The 16692-nt window shown below is 38.8% G+C and overlaps 1 protein-coding gene across 6 annotated transcripts in view; it reads right to left on the reverse strand.

The window, feature by feature from the left end:
• Positions 1-16692, reverse strand: part of LOC115445912 (protein Aster-B) — a 46588-nt gene that overhangs the window by 25582 nt on the left and 4314 nt on the right. For 3 of the 6 annotated variants that reach the window (XM_030172414.2, XM_037440306.1, XM_037440308.1), the window contains exons 3-5: positions 2290-2362; positions 1200-1328; positions 437-590 (exon numbers count right to left, since the gene is read on the reverse strand). In XM_030172414.2, the coding sequence (XP_030028274.2) occupies positions 437-590; positions 1200-1328; positions 2290-2362 (356 nt within the window). Of the gene's footprint in view, positions 1-436; positions 591-1199; positions 1329-2289; positions 2363-14493; positions 14656-16692 lie in introns of those variants that run through there. The other 3 variants (XM_037440310.1, XM_037440309.1, XM_037440307.1) reach the window with 3 other exon arrangements.

Genomic DNA, 16692 nt, shown 5'->3' on the forward strand with positions numbered 1-16692 from the left:
AAACACACCAAACGACGTCTCTCTGTTATATTAGGACGAAAATTATATATAATACGATATTTTATTTTGTTTCCTGATTGGTGGTAATACGAGTATATATTTTATATCCGCCCGAATAGCGACCACCATACACGAGGTCTTAACAACCCGAAGTGGCCCGGGCAAGTGTGTCGCGTTCCGGGGTCAGCCAGTGTATATCCGGTTCCAACAGGCCGGCATAATTGTGTCGACTGCTGAGAGGTAATCATCTCTCATCAGTCGACATTATATTGGACCCCTCTCCACTTATCATCTGGTGCAGAGGGCTGACTATTCCGTGATCGTAAAAAAAGAATTTATAAACAGGAAGCCACACTATCCTCCAGTGATATAAGCTATTTTCAATTTCGGAAATCTACTTGCTCCTATCAACATCAAAAGCAAAGCAAACACGCACCAACAATAAGCCTCTCGTCATCAGGCAGGTCTTTGAAGAGCCGCTTGAAGTCATCGCTCTTGCTCTTGTACGTGGGGTAGAGCGCGTTGTACCAGCTCTTCTTCTTGGTGCGAGTGCCTGCGCCCGCGCTGTCTATACTGCGAGGTCCTGGGTTCTGTGATGAGTAATGAGAACCAGTTTAATAAATGTCCTTGGTCTAGTGGCATATTATATGGGTTTGGAGTGAGAAATCGTTGATTACCAAATCAGTCAAGTCTTTCTATGAGTATTCTGTAACATGCGTGAAAAATTGTAATAGCGTAGTTGTTATCGTACGGTCTACCGAGACTGATGTCCACAGGTTCAAAACCCAAGACAAAATTAATATATAATAAATAAGACCTCCGACTTCAAAATTTACGTGTGTATTGTTTATTATTTATCACCCGCCTTAAAAGTAAAGGAAAACATCGTGAGGAAACTTACGTAACAAATCTCTAAAAATAATTTCAAATGTGGATGACCAACGTGGTGGACTAAGGCCAACAACCTTCTCAGATTTAGAGGAGGTCAGTAGTAGCAGTAGACAAGGCTGATATTATTTTCTTCCCTCCCCGTATCCTAAAAGGGGTTCCTTCTCCATTCCCCATATGTACACCCTTTCCTAGACATCCCCTCCCAACTTTCCTCTAGTCCCTGCAGTCGCTAAGCCAAGGTATTCCACTGTCCCGTTTCCAAGTTTCCCCCACTGTTGACTGCGGGGTCGATACAAAAAAAAACTCACTTTAGGGTTGTCAGTCTTAGGTGGTGCATTGACAACAGTGACGACCTCCCCGCTGGAGACGCTGGCGCTGTCGCTGCCGTGCGCCGCCGGCGAGCAGCCCTCGCTCTGCAACAACCACCGCTCCGTAACCTGACGCGAACAACACACACGCCATTTATACAACACTAGAAACACCTCTTAGAAGTAGGTTTTGTATCTTAATATACTCCGGATCAATAGCCTGTATTTTACCCCAACAGTTGATCTATCTTTGAGCCAAATTCCATTCAAATACCTTCGATGTTTTTTGTATTTACTACTAACATCAACGTGCACGCATACACACTTATTTTGAAATGATTAAGTTGGATATTAAACCTAGGCGATAGGTGTATTACAGTAGTTTCATTATTGTTAATTCTGTGCAAGAGTTATGTTCTGGTTTGATAGACTTTGAAACCAGCATTTAGCATTGTGAGATTATGGTTCGTTTGCATAACGACTTCCTGAATAGATAAACACTGAATATATTTACCAAATCGTGCCGTCGCTGTCAACTTTGCAATCTAGCATAAGAACAATCATATAAAATCTCAGATAGATCCCAGAACGCCATGTGATTTTAATATATAATTACAATACAATTACAGTGGTTAGATGACGAGCACGTAATCCGAGCGGTAATGGCACGCGGCGGCCTCTACACTTCCTCACCGGAGGTTGCGCACGCGCATGCAATGAATAAAACAACGATAGCTTCCCAAATCTCGCGTTCGGTTAGATCAATGAGGTATTTAAAACTTAATTTAGATTTCTGACAGTATTTAAATAATTTAGTTACTTTAATAGGTCTCTCATTTTGAGGTTTCTCGAATGCAAGACTTGGTGTGACCAGCTGCTACCGTGTTACTTATTTTGCCGCCAAGTAGGATTGCGCAATGAACTGTTGCCTTTCAGTTTGGAGGGCAGTGTAGCCGGTATTGTGATACATATTTATTATGTAAAAAGGGTGATAAGGTGGTGGTAAATACTAAGCAGCGTGGCTGATGTTTACTATTAATTATGATGGTTAAAAACTATTAAGTTACACCATATATGCTTGTGAACTCACTTTGTCATTTTCTAAAGAGTCCGGGCCGCAGTCGGCGCTGCGCAGCGACGGGGACGGCGATCTCGATACACTTCTGAAACATCGAACGATAAATACATTACCATATATTTCAGCATCACATGTTCATTCTAAGTCGGTGTAACGACTACTGAACACCGACTTAGAATGAACAATGTATTTGGAAGAGGTCTAACCTAAAATGTAGGCTCCATTTTATCCTGGGAAAATATAAACCGGAGCTTTAACTTAGAAAAAAAAACATTTACTCCGGCTTAGCCCTAGCAAATGGTAACAATAATATAAATGAAATGTACTACATAAATTATATTACCTGAAATTCATGTAATCTACAATTTAAAAACGAATAACATGACGCAATAATACCAATTAATTAATCAAATTCTCATACTTAATACCCCTTTCAATTAACGATACAAACAAAAGAAAAATTCTCAGTCGTATAGAGTGCGCGTGTAGTGTCTGCTGTCTACCCCTCGTCCTTCACAGCGCGATGACGAGTCGCCCTCTAGTTTTGGCACACGTCCAACGACCACTCCTTTTTAATATTTCATTTCGCTGCGGTGTAGCACAAACCCCCTCGGCAACAAAACAAGCTCACGCATTACTCTCTGAAGGTAGGCAGAGCCATAACTAGTGCAGCCATTTCAGCGAGTTTTTATATTGTCTTACGATATTATTAGGGATAAATTCGAAGCTATATCAGCCCAAAATACCAACCCACTATTAGGTGTTTTTTCATATTGAATAAATAACTAATTTGTTGGAACGGATTGAACCCTAAACGTGACGGTTTACAAGTTGAGTATTACTAAATCAATTAGGTCGAAGACAGGGTAAAATGGTGCATATTGCAGGAGGCCTATATCCAGCAGTGGACAAAGATATAGGCTGGTGATAATTATGAATTAGTCGATCGCATATCAATAAACCTAATTTATAATTATGACAAATCATTTAAGAGTGGAAGAGACATAACACAGTATGAAATAATCACTGACAAGAATAGGAATTATAATGTGCCACAGTGTAGCCAGAGATTCAACGAGTTTTGGCGCTCGATACCATCAAAATATGCGGCCTAATATTGATCCCTAAAGTTAATGTGGGAGGGTTGAATAGGCTCCCAAAAACAACTGGAAAATCCAACGTAGAAACGTATTTTGCTATATTTATGAAGACTCGTCTCTACATGCCAAGCAAATTTATACTAATATTATAAAAAGGAAAAGTTTGCCAGTTTGTTTGTCTTTAGGGGCTAATCTCTGGAACTAATTAAAATATCTTTAATACCAAATGAATCTCATAATAATTTATTACTTCAGTGACAAATAAAAAACATGACAACCCATTATAAAAAGAGAACATTTAAAAAGAAAACTACCAATAAACCTACTTACTTAAAATAATAAAACATTACACACCTCCACACTAAATTAACAATAAGCATTATTTCAGCGGAAACAATAAATCTTTTAAATCTGGCAATTGTCAATGCCAAGCCTTTTAATAGGCTTACGCTCGCGTTTGGGCCTGGGTTCACGGGGGGCGACAACAGACTCAGTACCGGGCGCCGTTTGAGCTGACGTTTTAGCAGGAGTGTCAGTCGTAGCAATGCCCGCTCCTGTCGACGTCCCCACTGCAGGCATTTCCTTGACACCTGTGCCCCTAGTCTCATCTGCTACTATAACGGGCGTCGATCTTTCGGATCCAACACCTTGGCTAGGAATACTTGGTACCTTTGGGAACACGCATGAACTCATTAACCGCCGTTTCAACTGGTCAATATGCCGATGTATATGGGACCCATCACAAGCCACGACAGTGTAATTTCTCCTACCAAGACATTCTAAAACCTTCCCCTGTGACCATTTAGAACCTCCCGCGAAATCTTTATACCAAACCAGATCCCCAGGCTTGAACTCTCTCACTAACCGGGACCTTTCATCTGTAGGCCCCATGATTTCGCAAGCTTCGTTACAACGGGCTTTAAGGAATCAAGTCTTGTTCGTAACTTTCTACCCTGCAACAATTGTGCAGGAGTTACACCAGTAGTACAATGAGGAGTGTTATGATATACTAACAAAAACCTGTATATGGCCAACTCGACGTTTATCCCCTCATGTAAAGCCTTTTTGATAACCCCTTTAACTATTTTAACTGCATTCTCTGCGGCCCCATTGGACGCTGGATGATAAGGAGCCGTGAAAATTTGTTCAATACCATTATTAGAGAGGAAACTTCTAAAATCATTACTAGAAAAAGGAGGACCATTATCGGAGACGACTTGCTTGGGAAGACCCCACCGCGACCATGACTCACGCAGCTTACTGATTGTAGCTTCAGCTGTTGTACGCACCATTTTAAAAACCTCAATCCATTTCGATCTAGCATCAACAGAAACTAGGTACGTATAACCACCGATAGGCCCTAAAAAGTCTAAATGTATTCTTTCATACGGGCGTTGAGGCCAACCCCACGGTTCCGGAGGTGCCGCCGGTGGGGCGGACGCGACCGAAGCGCACGTAACACACGCACGGCATGTTGCTTCCACCGCCTCGTCGATCCCCGGCCACCATACATAACTCCGAGCATACGACTTGGTTTTGACGATACCCATGTGAGGTTCATGCAATTCTTGCAAGACTCGCGGTCTACATGAACTGGGTACTACCAGACGATGACCCCACATTAAACAACCCAGCTCAATGTACAACTCGGATTTTCTAGTTAAAAAAGGTTTTAATTGCACTATGCCAACTTCTTCAGGCCAACCGTTTTCTACATAATTACAAACACGACTTAATATCGGATCGCGTGCTGTCTCCTTCTTGATTGTGTTGTTATCGAGAAGTATTGCATTCGTTGCAAAATGTAAATAAGTTTGTTCCGGAGGTTCGTATTTATCATAGTCATCCACTGGTAAACGCGAAAAAATATCAGCACCATTATTACTGGAACCTATGTACTCTATGTCGAATTCATATGCCGCGACTATAAGCGCCCAACGCTGCATGCGACTTGCGGCCATCGTAGGGATTCCCTTATTAGGACCAAATAAACTAACGAGCGGTTTATGATCAGTCTTTAGCTTAAAACGACACCCATATAAGTATTGGTGAAATTTCTTTATGCAATATACTATAGCTAAGGCTTCGCGATGTATCTGGGAGTATGCTTGCTCTGACTGCCTAAGCTTTCGCGATACATATGCTATAGGGCGCTCCGTTCCCAGTGCCGCATCACGCTGAGACAACACCCCTCCTACACCATACGAACTTGCATCGCAAGTCAAAACAAGCTGCTTCTTCGGGTCATAATGGGTTAAAACAGCACTACTAACCATTAAACGCTTAACCGCTTCAAACGCATCGGTTTGCGTTTGCCCCAACTCAATGCCTACCTTTTCTCAACAAGCCATGCAGAGGAAAAAGTAAATCGCTAAGCTTGGGCACGAACCTAGCATAAAAATTCACCATACCCAAAAACGATTTTAATTCTGAAACGCTATTGGGAGTCGGCATGTTTATAATAGCTCTCAATTTATCTGGATCCGGCTTAATACCATTTTTATTTACTATAAATCCGAGGTACTTAATTTCTTTTGATAAAAACGTACATTTATCTTTATTTACTTTAAGACCTACGCTTTCGAGTTTGTGAAACAAGGCTTCAAGCGCTATTAAATGTAACTTCCTTGTATTACCTGTGACGATTATATCGTCACAAAAACATTGAACATTGGGAATACCCTTTATGACATCGCACATAATTCTTTGGAATATACCGCTACTAGACGACAAGCCAAAGACCAAACGATTATACTTAAATAACCCCTTATGTGTGTTAACTACAGTGAACATTTTTGATTCTTCCGTGAGACAGATTTGATTGTATGCTTGTGACAGGTCAATCTTAGAAAATTCCTCACCCCCCGCAAGATTCGAAAGTAGCTCGTCTATACGTGGTAATGTATATCTATCGACCATCAAAACAGGGTTAAGGGTTACCTTGTAGTCAGCACATATACGTAACTGACCATTACCTTTCGGTACCAATACCAAAGGAGTCGCCCAATCCGAACAATCGACGGGTTCAACGATGCCTTCTTTTTGCATGACGTCAAGAGCAGCATCAACCCTTTCACGCAGCGCAAACGGCACTGGTCGGGCGCGGCAGAACACCACCGTCCACCCGTGTAACAACCCAACTTGCCATCCAAAACATTTTTATACCTGTCGAGAATATCGTTTAAATTATTACATTCTACCTTAAAATGATCCATAGCACCTCTTGTTAATATAGGAATTTGAATACCAATCTCAAACAACCATTGCCTACCTAATAAACATGTTACACCTTTATCGACTACAAAAAGATCAAGACATCTTTTACGCTCTTTATACTGCACTAAGGGTCTAATAACACCGAGGGGTTGAACTTTAGATCCGTCATAAAACTTGAACACTAAGTCGCAAACTTCTAACTTCAGATCCTTGAACAACTCATTGTACGTCCTTTTACTTATACACGAGCAGGCTGAACCAGTGTCAATTTCCATCGTCAACTTGGTATTATCAACTAACAACGTTAATTTAACTGTACTATAATCACCTACATTTAATCGAAACATTGGTTCTTCCTCGTCGCACTCAGAGTTTGCAGATTCTAAGGCCTTTTGAGATTCTAACGTCTCTTGCTCACTAGTGTAGTGAGTATGCCTGCGATCTAATCGCTGCCTCTGCCTTCCGTTGTTTTGTTTATCTGAATACTTAAATGGGCAAATCTTCCTTAAGTGACCCTTATTCTTACACAGAGCGCATACAAAATTTGAATATCTGCACTCCTGTGTTTGATGCCGGCCACCACAGGCAGTACACGAATCTTTCGAAATTTTGACGTCAGCACTTTCACCGGCATCCCTGCTGCTCCCTCCGCTCATGAAAGGTCTCCTATTACGCGACGAAGTAGCATTCAACGCTTGACAATCAACTGTAGCTGCCGGTGTCAACGGCAGTACAACAGCCGCAGCATCGCGCTCCGCCGCCTCCAAGGAAGTCGCAAGAGTTACAGCTTCAGAAAACGACATTGTCGCCGGTTCGGCAAATAAACGCTGTCGAATAAGTTCGCTTCTCACACCACATACGAATTGGTCACAAAGGTTATCATTTAAATTCATACCAAATTCGCATTCCTGGGATGCCTTCTTTAAAGCGGCCACGAATTGCATTATATTTTCATTGGCGCTCTGTTTTTCTGGCGAAAACGGTAACGTTGGACCCATACTGACGGCCGCGGTTGTAGGTGTCCGCGTACTAGGTCCACAAGATCTTCATACTTCAATTCTGTCGGTTTTTTAGGATTAGCTAATGTGACCATTAACTCGTAGACCTCTTCTCCGACTATCGAGATTAGAGTCGGCAACTTTAATTTCTCTTCCACGCCGTTAGCAACAAAATACATGTCTATACGCTCGCAATACAGGGCCCAATTACCTGTCTCCAAATTAAACTCTTTAATTTTTCCGACCGTCATGATAACGCTATCCCATCCTCGTCGCCAATAAAATATCTTTAATACCAAATGAATCTCATAATAATTTATTACTTCAGTGACAAATAAAAAACATGACAACCCATTATAAAAAGAGAACATTTAAAAAGAAAACTACCAATAAACCTACTTACTTAAAATAATAAAACATTACACTAATGTACTCATTTTGATATTTGTCTTACTACTAGAAAGCTACATTACTCTTAAGTGCTATAGGCTACCTTTAATCCTGGAAAACTTTATCACGCGAGCGAAGCCTCGACAAAAACTGTAATTTAATTTTAGAGTAAAAATAATGTTTTTAAGTCTCAGTATTCGTTGAGGTGATCGATCATATAAATAGATGGTCTCAGTCTTAACCTCTAAATACATACGAATACAGCCAAGCCGCTACTCATCATGGAATTACTTGTTTAATTGTTAACTTCTTAACCATTTCGCTACTTTATTAAGGATCAAAAACTCTCCCAGTATTTGAACCACAACTATCAAAACATTACTATGATGTCACATAACACACTGTGCCAAACGATTTCTGAAATTCAGGCCTTCTGATTCACGCGTGAAAGTAACGTTGTAGTCGCTCGTGAGTCATGACTCATGCGCTAGTCACTGCGCAGAATTCAATGAACTATATTGCATTGAGTACGTAACTCGTTTTCGCGGGTAATTTGATTATTCTCTCCTTTTCGTATTAACAGTTTAGTGACCAGTGGCGAAGGGTGAAATTCTTCAAAAGGTAACCCGTGGCAAAAAAAGCCTTAGTTAACATAACGCGGCCAATTTTACAGGATAGGCAAATGTATATAAACCGAAAAGGGAAGCCGGTAGGAATGGGGTTGTATGGAAGCTTCGCCACTGTTAGTGACCACTACGATGTTATACAGATGTTGTTCCAGGGTTCAACTTGTCTTAGCTTACAATTCCCCCAGCTTTGCGCATCCTCCTCTGTGAAACTTTTGGCTCTTAACGATAGATAGAATTATATTGGCCTTTCTTGATTTTATGGTATATGCCGATGATTAAATAAGTCGGATAGTTGATGCTAAATTATTCTTAATGCCCATAAATAGAATGATCTTTTAAAGACGAATAGGGATTTGGAAAGGGATGGGAGTGTTTGCGCTTCTGGAAATTTATTTGTACCGCCAGATTCCATCGATTAACAAGGTACTGTAATAAAAGAGATAATACAAGAACTGATGAACTCTCATAAATTTCTTGGCGATGATCGTATAAATACGTGAAAAAAAGTCTAGCATTTGACAATAAAATATCGACAGATTAAAACAATATATTAAGAGTTAATGACGCGCTATGAACTGTGTAATTCCGTTATACAACATCGAGTTTATTTACCGGAATCGATGCCTTATACTTTATTTATATTTTCTCATATAAAACATAAACACGTAGTTTGTTAACCAGTAACCTCTGACTGATTGTCGACGTCGATGGTAACAATGACCAATCGCGAAAGTAATTACCTGTAATGAAATTAGTGTTTATATATGTTATTAATTACTTGCATGAACGAGCAAATCGCTGGCAAGCTATTCCCATAGACCGAAGTAATGCTTCATAGAGTTATAAATTATGAAATGTATTGGCATGTCAGACGTTAAGATGCTCCCTTGAGCAAAACGGCGCTAACCGAATTTTAGAAGCTATCTAGTTGAAATTTATGAAACATATAGAAAAAAAAAATCTATAATATGTTATCTAAATAAAATTATGTATAATTTTGATTTTGTGTCATTAATTTCACAATAAAAATGCCACTACAATTTTTGATTCCGTTCATCGCCTTAAGTAAACATAATTTTATTAAGCAGCCATATTAAATAGACAATTTTGTTAAGAATAATTTGTGAGGTTAAAATTATCAAAAGCACCTTAAATTAATCCTTTAAAGAATTTCGTAAATCTTTGCATACACCCACCAAACTAGTGCACTGAAAATGTATGGAACGAATGCTTAAGGCCGTTTGCAAGGGCGAGGGTCTTAATTCTCATATCTGGTTCTAATATCCTTCGAACCGGAACATAAAAGTGCTTACACATTGCTGATTGGTGACATAAATATCTTTCCGAAGAGGCGAGGATGTCATAATTATGGTTTTAATATTTATCCCATAAAAGTATGGTACGATACGCAAATCTATAAAGAGTGTTATTTAACAACGTATCGTTTGTGACGTCACGTTAATTCGAGGTGACTGCGTATTTTGTTACATTAATATAAGTAGTAACTTCTGATGGCATTCGCAAAAAAGTCTGTTCCTGGTAGAAAAATTAACCTATGGGATCTAGGAATAATGTAATATCTTACTCAGGGCCGATTTTAATAAACGATCCCAATACCTTCCCAGTCCTTTACGAGATAAAGCCGTGAAGTTGTCTAAGATATACATACATATATTATTATAACGCGGTGTTCTCTGAAGGCCATATCGATGTTCGACACCATAAGGCGTTGGATCAATTTCTATCACATTAGACGAACATACAACAGGCAATTCATGTTTTTATGCATTTCAACGGCGAGAGAAACAAATATCTTCCTACTATATTAACAATCAGTAGAAAGAATTCGGTAAAGAGCTGCATTCTATTAATCATACTGAGGTGTGTTATAGTATGATGGGGACACCGTGAAACAAACGTAAAATTTACATTCATCTTACACGGTTTACTGATTAATGACACAGATTAACTGAGCGATAAACGATCTTAGTGTAAATGTCATTTATCAAATGGTAGACCAGTTCTCAAATTGACTCTATTCTCAAACAATAAAAATGTAAAACACTTTCTTTGTATATTTATGACGCCTTACCTAAATGTTAATGCCTAAAAATCTAATAAATTAGTATTTTCAAAAATTGTTCCCGTGGACACAATTATATTTTCCAATTTGTTGACGCCTTTGTCCGGCGTCTTAATATCTAAATGTTGCAGTGGTACGTCATGACACGCTCCACTGACGACGTAAAAAAAACGTTGTGACATTTCAAACGAAACGTTCATTGAACAGGCGGCCACTGGTGAACACTATCGAGTTATTTATGGATACTTGTATTGAATACGCCATTATTATAAAATAAAATGGAAAGAATTCATTAAAATTAAACTATTTTATCGCGGTATTAATAATTTTAGTTTTCTCTGACGTTTCGACGACTGCAGCCTTCGGTCACGGGGCGGCTCACGGGGGTTAAAATCCCAAAAATAGTTTAATTTTAATGTCCAACATTCGCGTAAGCATAAGAAATCATTATGGAAAGAATTCACTCAAATAATGTAGTTTGTAAAAGGTTGGACCCGATATTTAGGATTAGAATCTGACGAGGTATGTATGACGTCACAGCAATGACAGTATGTGCGTGCGAGGGAGATATTATGATACCAATATCGAATGTTCTATAACAGTTTTGTCCCGTTTATCATATGGTTTAATTTTAATGATGTTTATTATTGAGTTCAATGAATTTAGGGTGCAAAATAGGCTAAATCTAAAATATGTCTAAATTTAAAGTAGATTGAAACAAAATTTGAGGTTATAAAATTCACATAACATTTAAATATTTTCACCAAAATTGTCTTCCATTCATACTAAGGTACTCTTAACCATTTCGCACGGTGGGGAAAACATAATGCAAATAGAATTCTCATATAATACATTAAGTAATGAATATTTATGGCCTATATGTTTATATAGCGGCGTCTTGATTTTCTTTTCTCTCTCTACTTTTGATTATAGTTATGTCTATATTCAAAATATATCAGTTTAGTGGTTTCTTAACATATTATTTCAGCTGTAGATCGAATAGATCTTAAATTGGAAAATAAAAACAGGTAGATTTTTTGAAAAACATATCAAGTTGCCCGGAAATAGAATATGTATCCTTGCTATAAGCTCGCGTCTCCAAAATCTAACTACTACACTCATGTGACTACACCACTTACATCTCTGCCTACCCCTTCGGTAAATACAGGCTCAGTCTGGTATATTAAAAGTTGTTATTCACCTACCGTTTAATTGCTATGCTGATAACAATATCAACATGCAATTACAAGCACATTATCAAACAAAGAAGTAAATAGGCACTGTTGGATGGCGTTGCGCAGAAATATTTAAGGACATAAATGACATATTATTTAAAGTAATGATCGACAAAACAAGTATTTCTTTCTTTTGATGTACAAACGTAATGAGTTAAGTTTGCTCATATACTTTTTTTCATATAGGCACGACAAAGTGTTAAGGCCCGACTGCATATGATGACAAGTCGAGTGGGATCTAATAGAGTGTCGACTGACGAGAGATGATTATCCCTCGGCAGTCGACACAATTATGTCGGCCTGATGGAACCGGATATACACAGGCTGATCCCGGAACGAGCACCTACGTGGGCCGCTATGGTGGGTTTTAACACCTTATGCACCGTGATCGCTATTCTGGCGAATATTATATCCCATCACAAAATAAATAAATAAATCACCAGCAAGCCACCCGGACTTGGATTTTAAATTATAAAGCACTGCATCCATATTCCTGAGGCGTGAGATGTTGTTTCACAACCTCCTGTAAATACACCTCAGAGATCATTATAATCTGTTATTAAAACATATTTCTAGTTGACAGCGTAACATCAATTGTTTGGCATTGAGCCAGTTTGTGTTGAATAATTCTTGCATAACCCGGTCCGGTTGTACCGCAATCGTGGTTTACACGGAATCGAACGTCGACGATATTTCTTTTGATTTATATGCTCTGCGATAATGTTGACAAAGTCCGCAAACAATGCGCCGTTATTAGGAACATAACCTCTATAATATTATTATTTAATAAATTAAGGTAAACGATATACTTTTTTTTTCGATTAAATGGCGGACGAGCTGCTACGAATATTCAGACCACCTTAACTTCAGACTTGGGGCCGTATTGAAACTCAGTTTCGCACTGAAGGGCGATATCACACGAGACGCTGTCAAGTCAAGGTCGGCATCTTAAGATAGTACGTATTTATTAAACTCTTATCACCAGCTCAAATAATATCTTAACAACGCCGACTCAGCTGAGAAGCTCTAAAATGACTATACTTGGTGTATTTAATAGTTCAATAAATGAAGTGTCCATTCGAGATTTAGTCGAAGGTGAGATTGATTAATTAATACCGCCCTTGGACTTACAAAACACTTCCACTGTTTGCATTAGATGTGAAATTTCGTATTGACCAGTAAAAAAATGCATAGCGACCCGCTAAGACTACCTTTATATAAAAACTAGGTATCCTAACAAAACCTGACGGTCTAAAAATAGGTTCAAAAGTGAGACGAAACGACATAAGAGCGTCTTCAGACGCTCGCAAGCGACATACTCTGTTTACTAACAAAGTGCACATAAACAATAGACGGTGAACTAGGTCCGCGGGTCGCGCGCCTGCCTCTAAATAGAACCGCGGGGGTAACGCGGACAACTTATTTTCCACAGATTTAGTTCGACCGGGATAGCATAAAGAGGTTTACGGTGGTGGTGAATTTTCTAAAAGGGAATCTCATACAAGATAAGGTACTTATATGCATAAATGCAGTACAAATCGATCTAATGATAATTAGTTTCTACATATCAGATATAGAATCAGATTATATAGGCCTTTCGCCACTGCTGCCTTACAGGAAACAGTTGAGCAGTGGTGGTTTGCCGTTGCGTTTCGTATGGTGATATTCCCAAAAATCCAAATGCTCCCATCCTTTCCTTAAGGACCAGCGTCCATGATTCTTTTGGAACTGGGTTTATTGGGCGTTGAAAATAACCTGATCATATGCCGGCTTTAAAATGTCCCTTATCACAGGGTTTGGCAATGAGCCCTTCTTAGCTGAGACATTATTTTTTTTAATGTTTGCTACTTCAGAACTCATTCATTTGTTAACAGATTTTGAAAATTCTACTTTTATATGACAGGATATACTTCCAGGTTGGTCCCATAGAAATGTTTTTAAAATCTATTCAGTGGTTTGGTTTTTACATCGAAATAACTGAAATAATTATGTATGTAACTTTCCTGACACTTTTTCAGTGGTGTTTTTGTGATAACGGTTGGGCCTATCACCATGACAGTCATTTTTGCCATGTTTGATGCTAGAATTTATATGTTTTGATTACGTTGGTCTAATGAGGTTGAGTGGGTGGTCAAATTTGCGCCTGCTAGTCAATAATATATGTATACATTCAGGTGAGATGAGCTTGGACCTCTCGTATATTTATATGATCACGTACACCTCTTATCGTAGTCTAAATATTGAGTCGGTATTATTTATGAAATCCTTATTTGATGTAAACAATCTACGTTACATACAATAAACGTATTATTTTAAATTAATCACAGCTGTTTCTATACAAAGTTTAAATCATACCAATTTCTTTGTGAAACTCCCGTATATTATAGAAACTTGGTTGGATTTGATTTCTAAATCAGCTAATAATTCTAAAACAAAATAGTTATTGATCTACGATTGAATAGGACGAAAACATAATGCAGAACGAACACTTTACCTTGCCTGAGATCATGACACCACATTTATTTTAATTTTAAAAACACCACACCACATCACTACGAAAATTACCTTGAAATAAACACTTTCCATATAGATTCCCATTGCGTGAAGTGAACCTGGTACGCGTCGGTAACGTCGGCGGCCATCGCGGCGTCCCGACACCGAGGCGCGGTAATTACTGATACACAGCGTGATGGGGTGCTTGGAGATAACGCCCGCCGCGGCGGTAAACACCGATTTGCTTTGTTATGCGTAGAGATATGGGCACGTAAAAGAGCTGTACGTCCTTCCCGTAATATAAACAAATTAAAACTTCTGACAGTCTATTTAGGGCTAAATTACCAAATCAAACAACTCGACTTTCAGCAGAAAAAATCAAAGCAGAATCTCTTGGAGTCAAATGTATGGGAAATATACATTTTCATCAATCCAAAACTAACACAAAGTAAACGTGACATTGCTGATTGACATTTTCGCCAAACCTTGCATACGTGAAAAAACATTTTTTGCGCCAAATCATTATTTAGACACTTATTTGTCGAAACATGTTATCAAGTAAAATGTATAGTTTACAAACCCGCTGAAGGTCACACATATCTGCACACAAAGAAACGTTACACAAAATGCGGTTCTTTTGTTAATTACATTGGTACTTGAAACTGGTGATTTGGGTCGAACAATTATCTTGGTTTTATTGCGCTCGGATTATGAATCACGTCTCAATGAAATCGAACTAGAATTTAAAACAATAACCGTGAATTGTAAAAGTTAAGTTCAATGATTTTAATATAAAGTCGAACAATAAAGTTCAATGCTTTTATGAAATCGGAAGACTTTTTTTTTACTGTAAACCCAGACTGACTGCCTGAGTGGTGTCATTGTACGTATGTCGTCCGCGGAACGATACAGTTCTGAAGTTCTGTGTTCGAATCTCTAGTCGAGCAAAGTAATATTGGGTTTTCTGCTCGAATATCAACCCGGAGTCTGGAATCCCGATATGGCGTTGGCTCGCCCTCTATTATAGTTGGTGTTATAGCGAAAAGTGAGTGTCCTGGTTGCACTTCTGCCCACCCTTTCTAGGACAAAGGCGTGATATTTGTTTGTTTGAATGCCCAGACGACTGGCCTTTTCGCTCGTCTGACTTCATGATTAGCCATAAATGGTATGCTGGTGAGTGAATCACGGTTCATACGCCCTTAACCTGATAGATGCGTTACTGATCTTTAAGAAAATATATTGAGATGAAGGAGGGCATCTATACACAAACCATATTCAAATCTCGATACAAATTGCTGGTCCATCACGGGTTTTAAAGCTCAATTCTATTCACGCAGTATATAAAGAATAAATTATAACCTAGGGTTATGCTTTCTGATGAAGGCCACCATGGGTTTTGTTTGGTATGCTGGTGTAGTGTAGGTAGGGACTCTGTCCAATGCTCGTTCGGATGATGCAATGCTCCCGAGTGTCGACATTGGCCCGTAAGATCAGTGAAACCAACATAACCGTCGCAGTCACCCCCCAGGTGGCGGTAGCGTAACGCGTTTTTTTCCCGAAAAGAAAAAAAGGGGTAGGCCTTCTGTAATATAAAGTAACTAAACCAATTATGAAAGATTTACTGACGCGGTATAATTTTTGTCGCTTCATTAAATAATGTCGAAATCCATGCAATTAAACCGTATCTCCGTTATCTCGCAACAGCACGAGGAAAAATGCACACCGTTTATAATCCGACACCGTATTTTCAGTTCTACGCGATAACCGTTTCTAATTGTAAATGTACGAATTTTGTGGCTGTTCGTTTTGTATGAGCATTTTAACTTTATGGTAGGTTTTATAAACGCTATAATTTTTATTATATCGTCTACTATATAACCTGGCCAGAGATATAAAAAATCTCCGTATTGTAATAAAATAAGGAACTAATTTTGTGTACTGAAAACATTAAGTTTAAGGCGAAATAGCAAAAATGGCGTCCCCTGGACAGGTATTTTCTTGCTCAGGCTATTTTGATAAAACAAGAAAAAAGGACTGAAGGTATCTTATACCACGTCCTAAAATAAAGCTCATGGGTCTACCATCCTTGAAACACGAAATGCTAACGACCTGATACCAACCGGCATCGAATACTGTAAGGTATCCAAGATGGCGATAGGTTCGCCACACAACACCAACCTGCATATTATAATGAAAATAGGCTCCTATGAAAGAGGTTCCGTAATACCTATGCTTTCTGGAATAGGGAAGCTTATGTATTACACATATAAT

This window comes from Manduca sexta, chromosome 19, assembly GCF_014839805.1.
Source record: "Manduca sexta isolate Smith_Timp_Sample1 chromosome 19, JHU_Msex_v1.0, whole genome shotgun sequence".
Classification (NCBI taxonomy): domain Eukaryota; kingdom Metazoa; phylum Arthropoda; class Insecta; order Lepidoptera; family Sphingidae; genus Manduca; species Manduca sexta.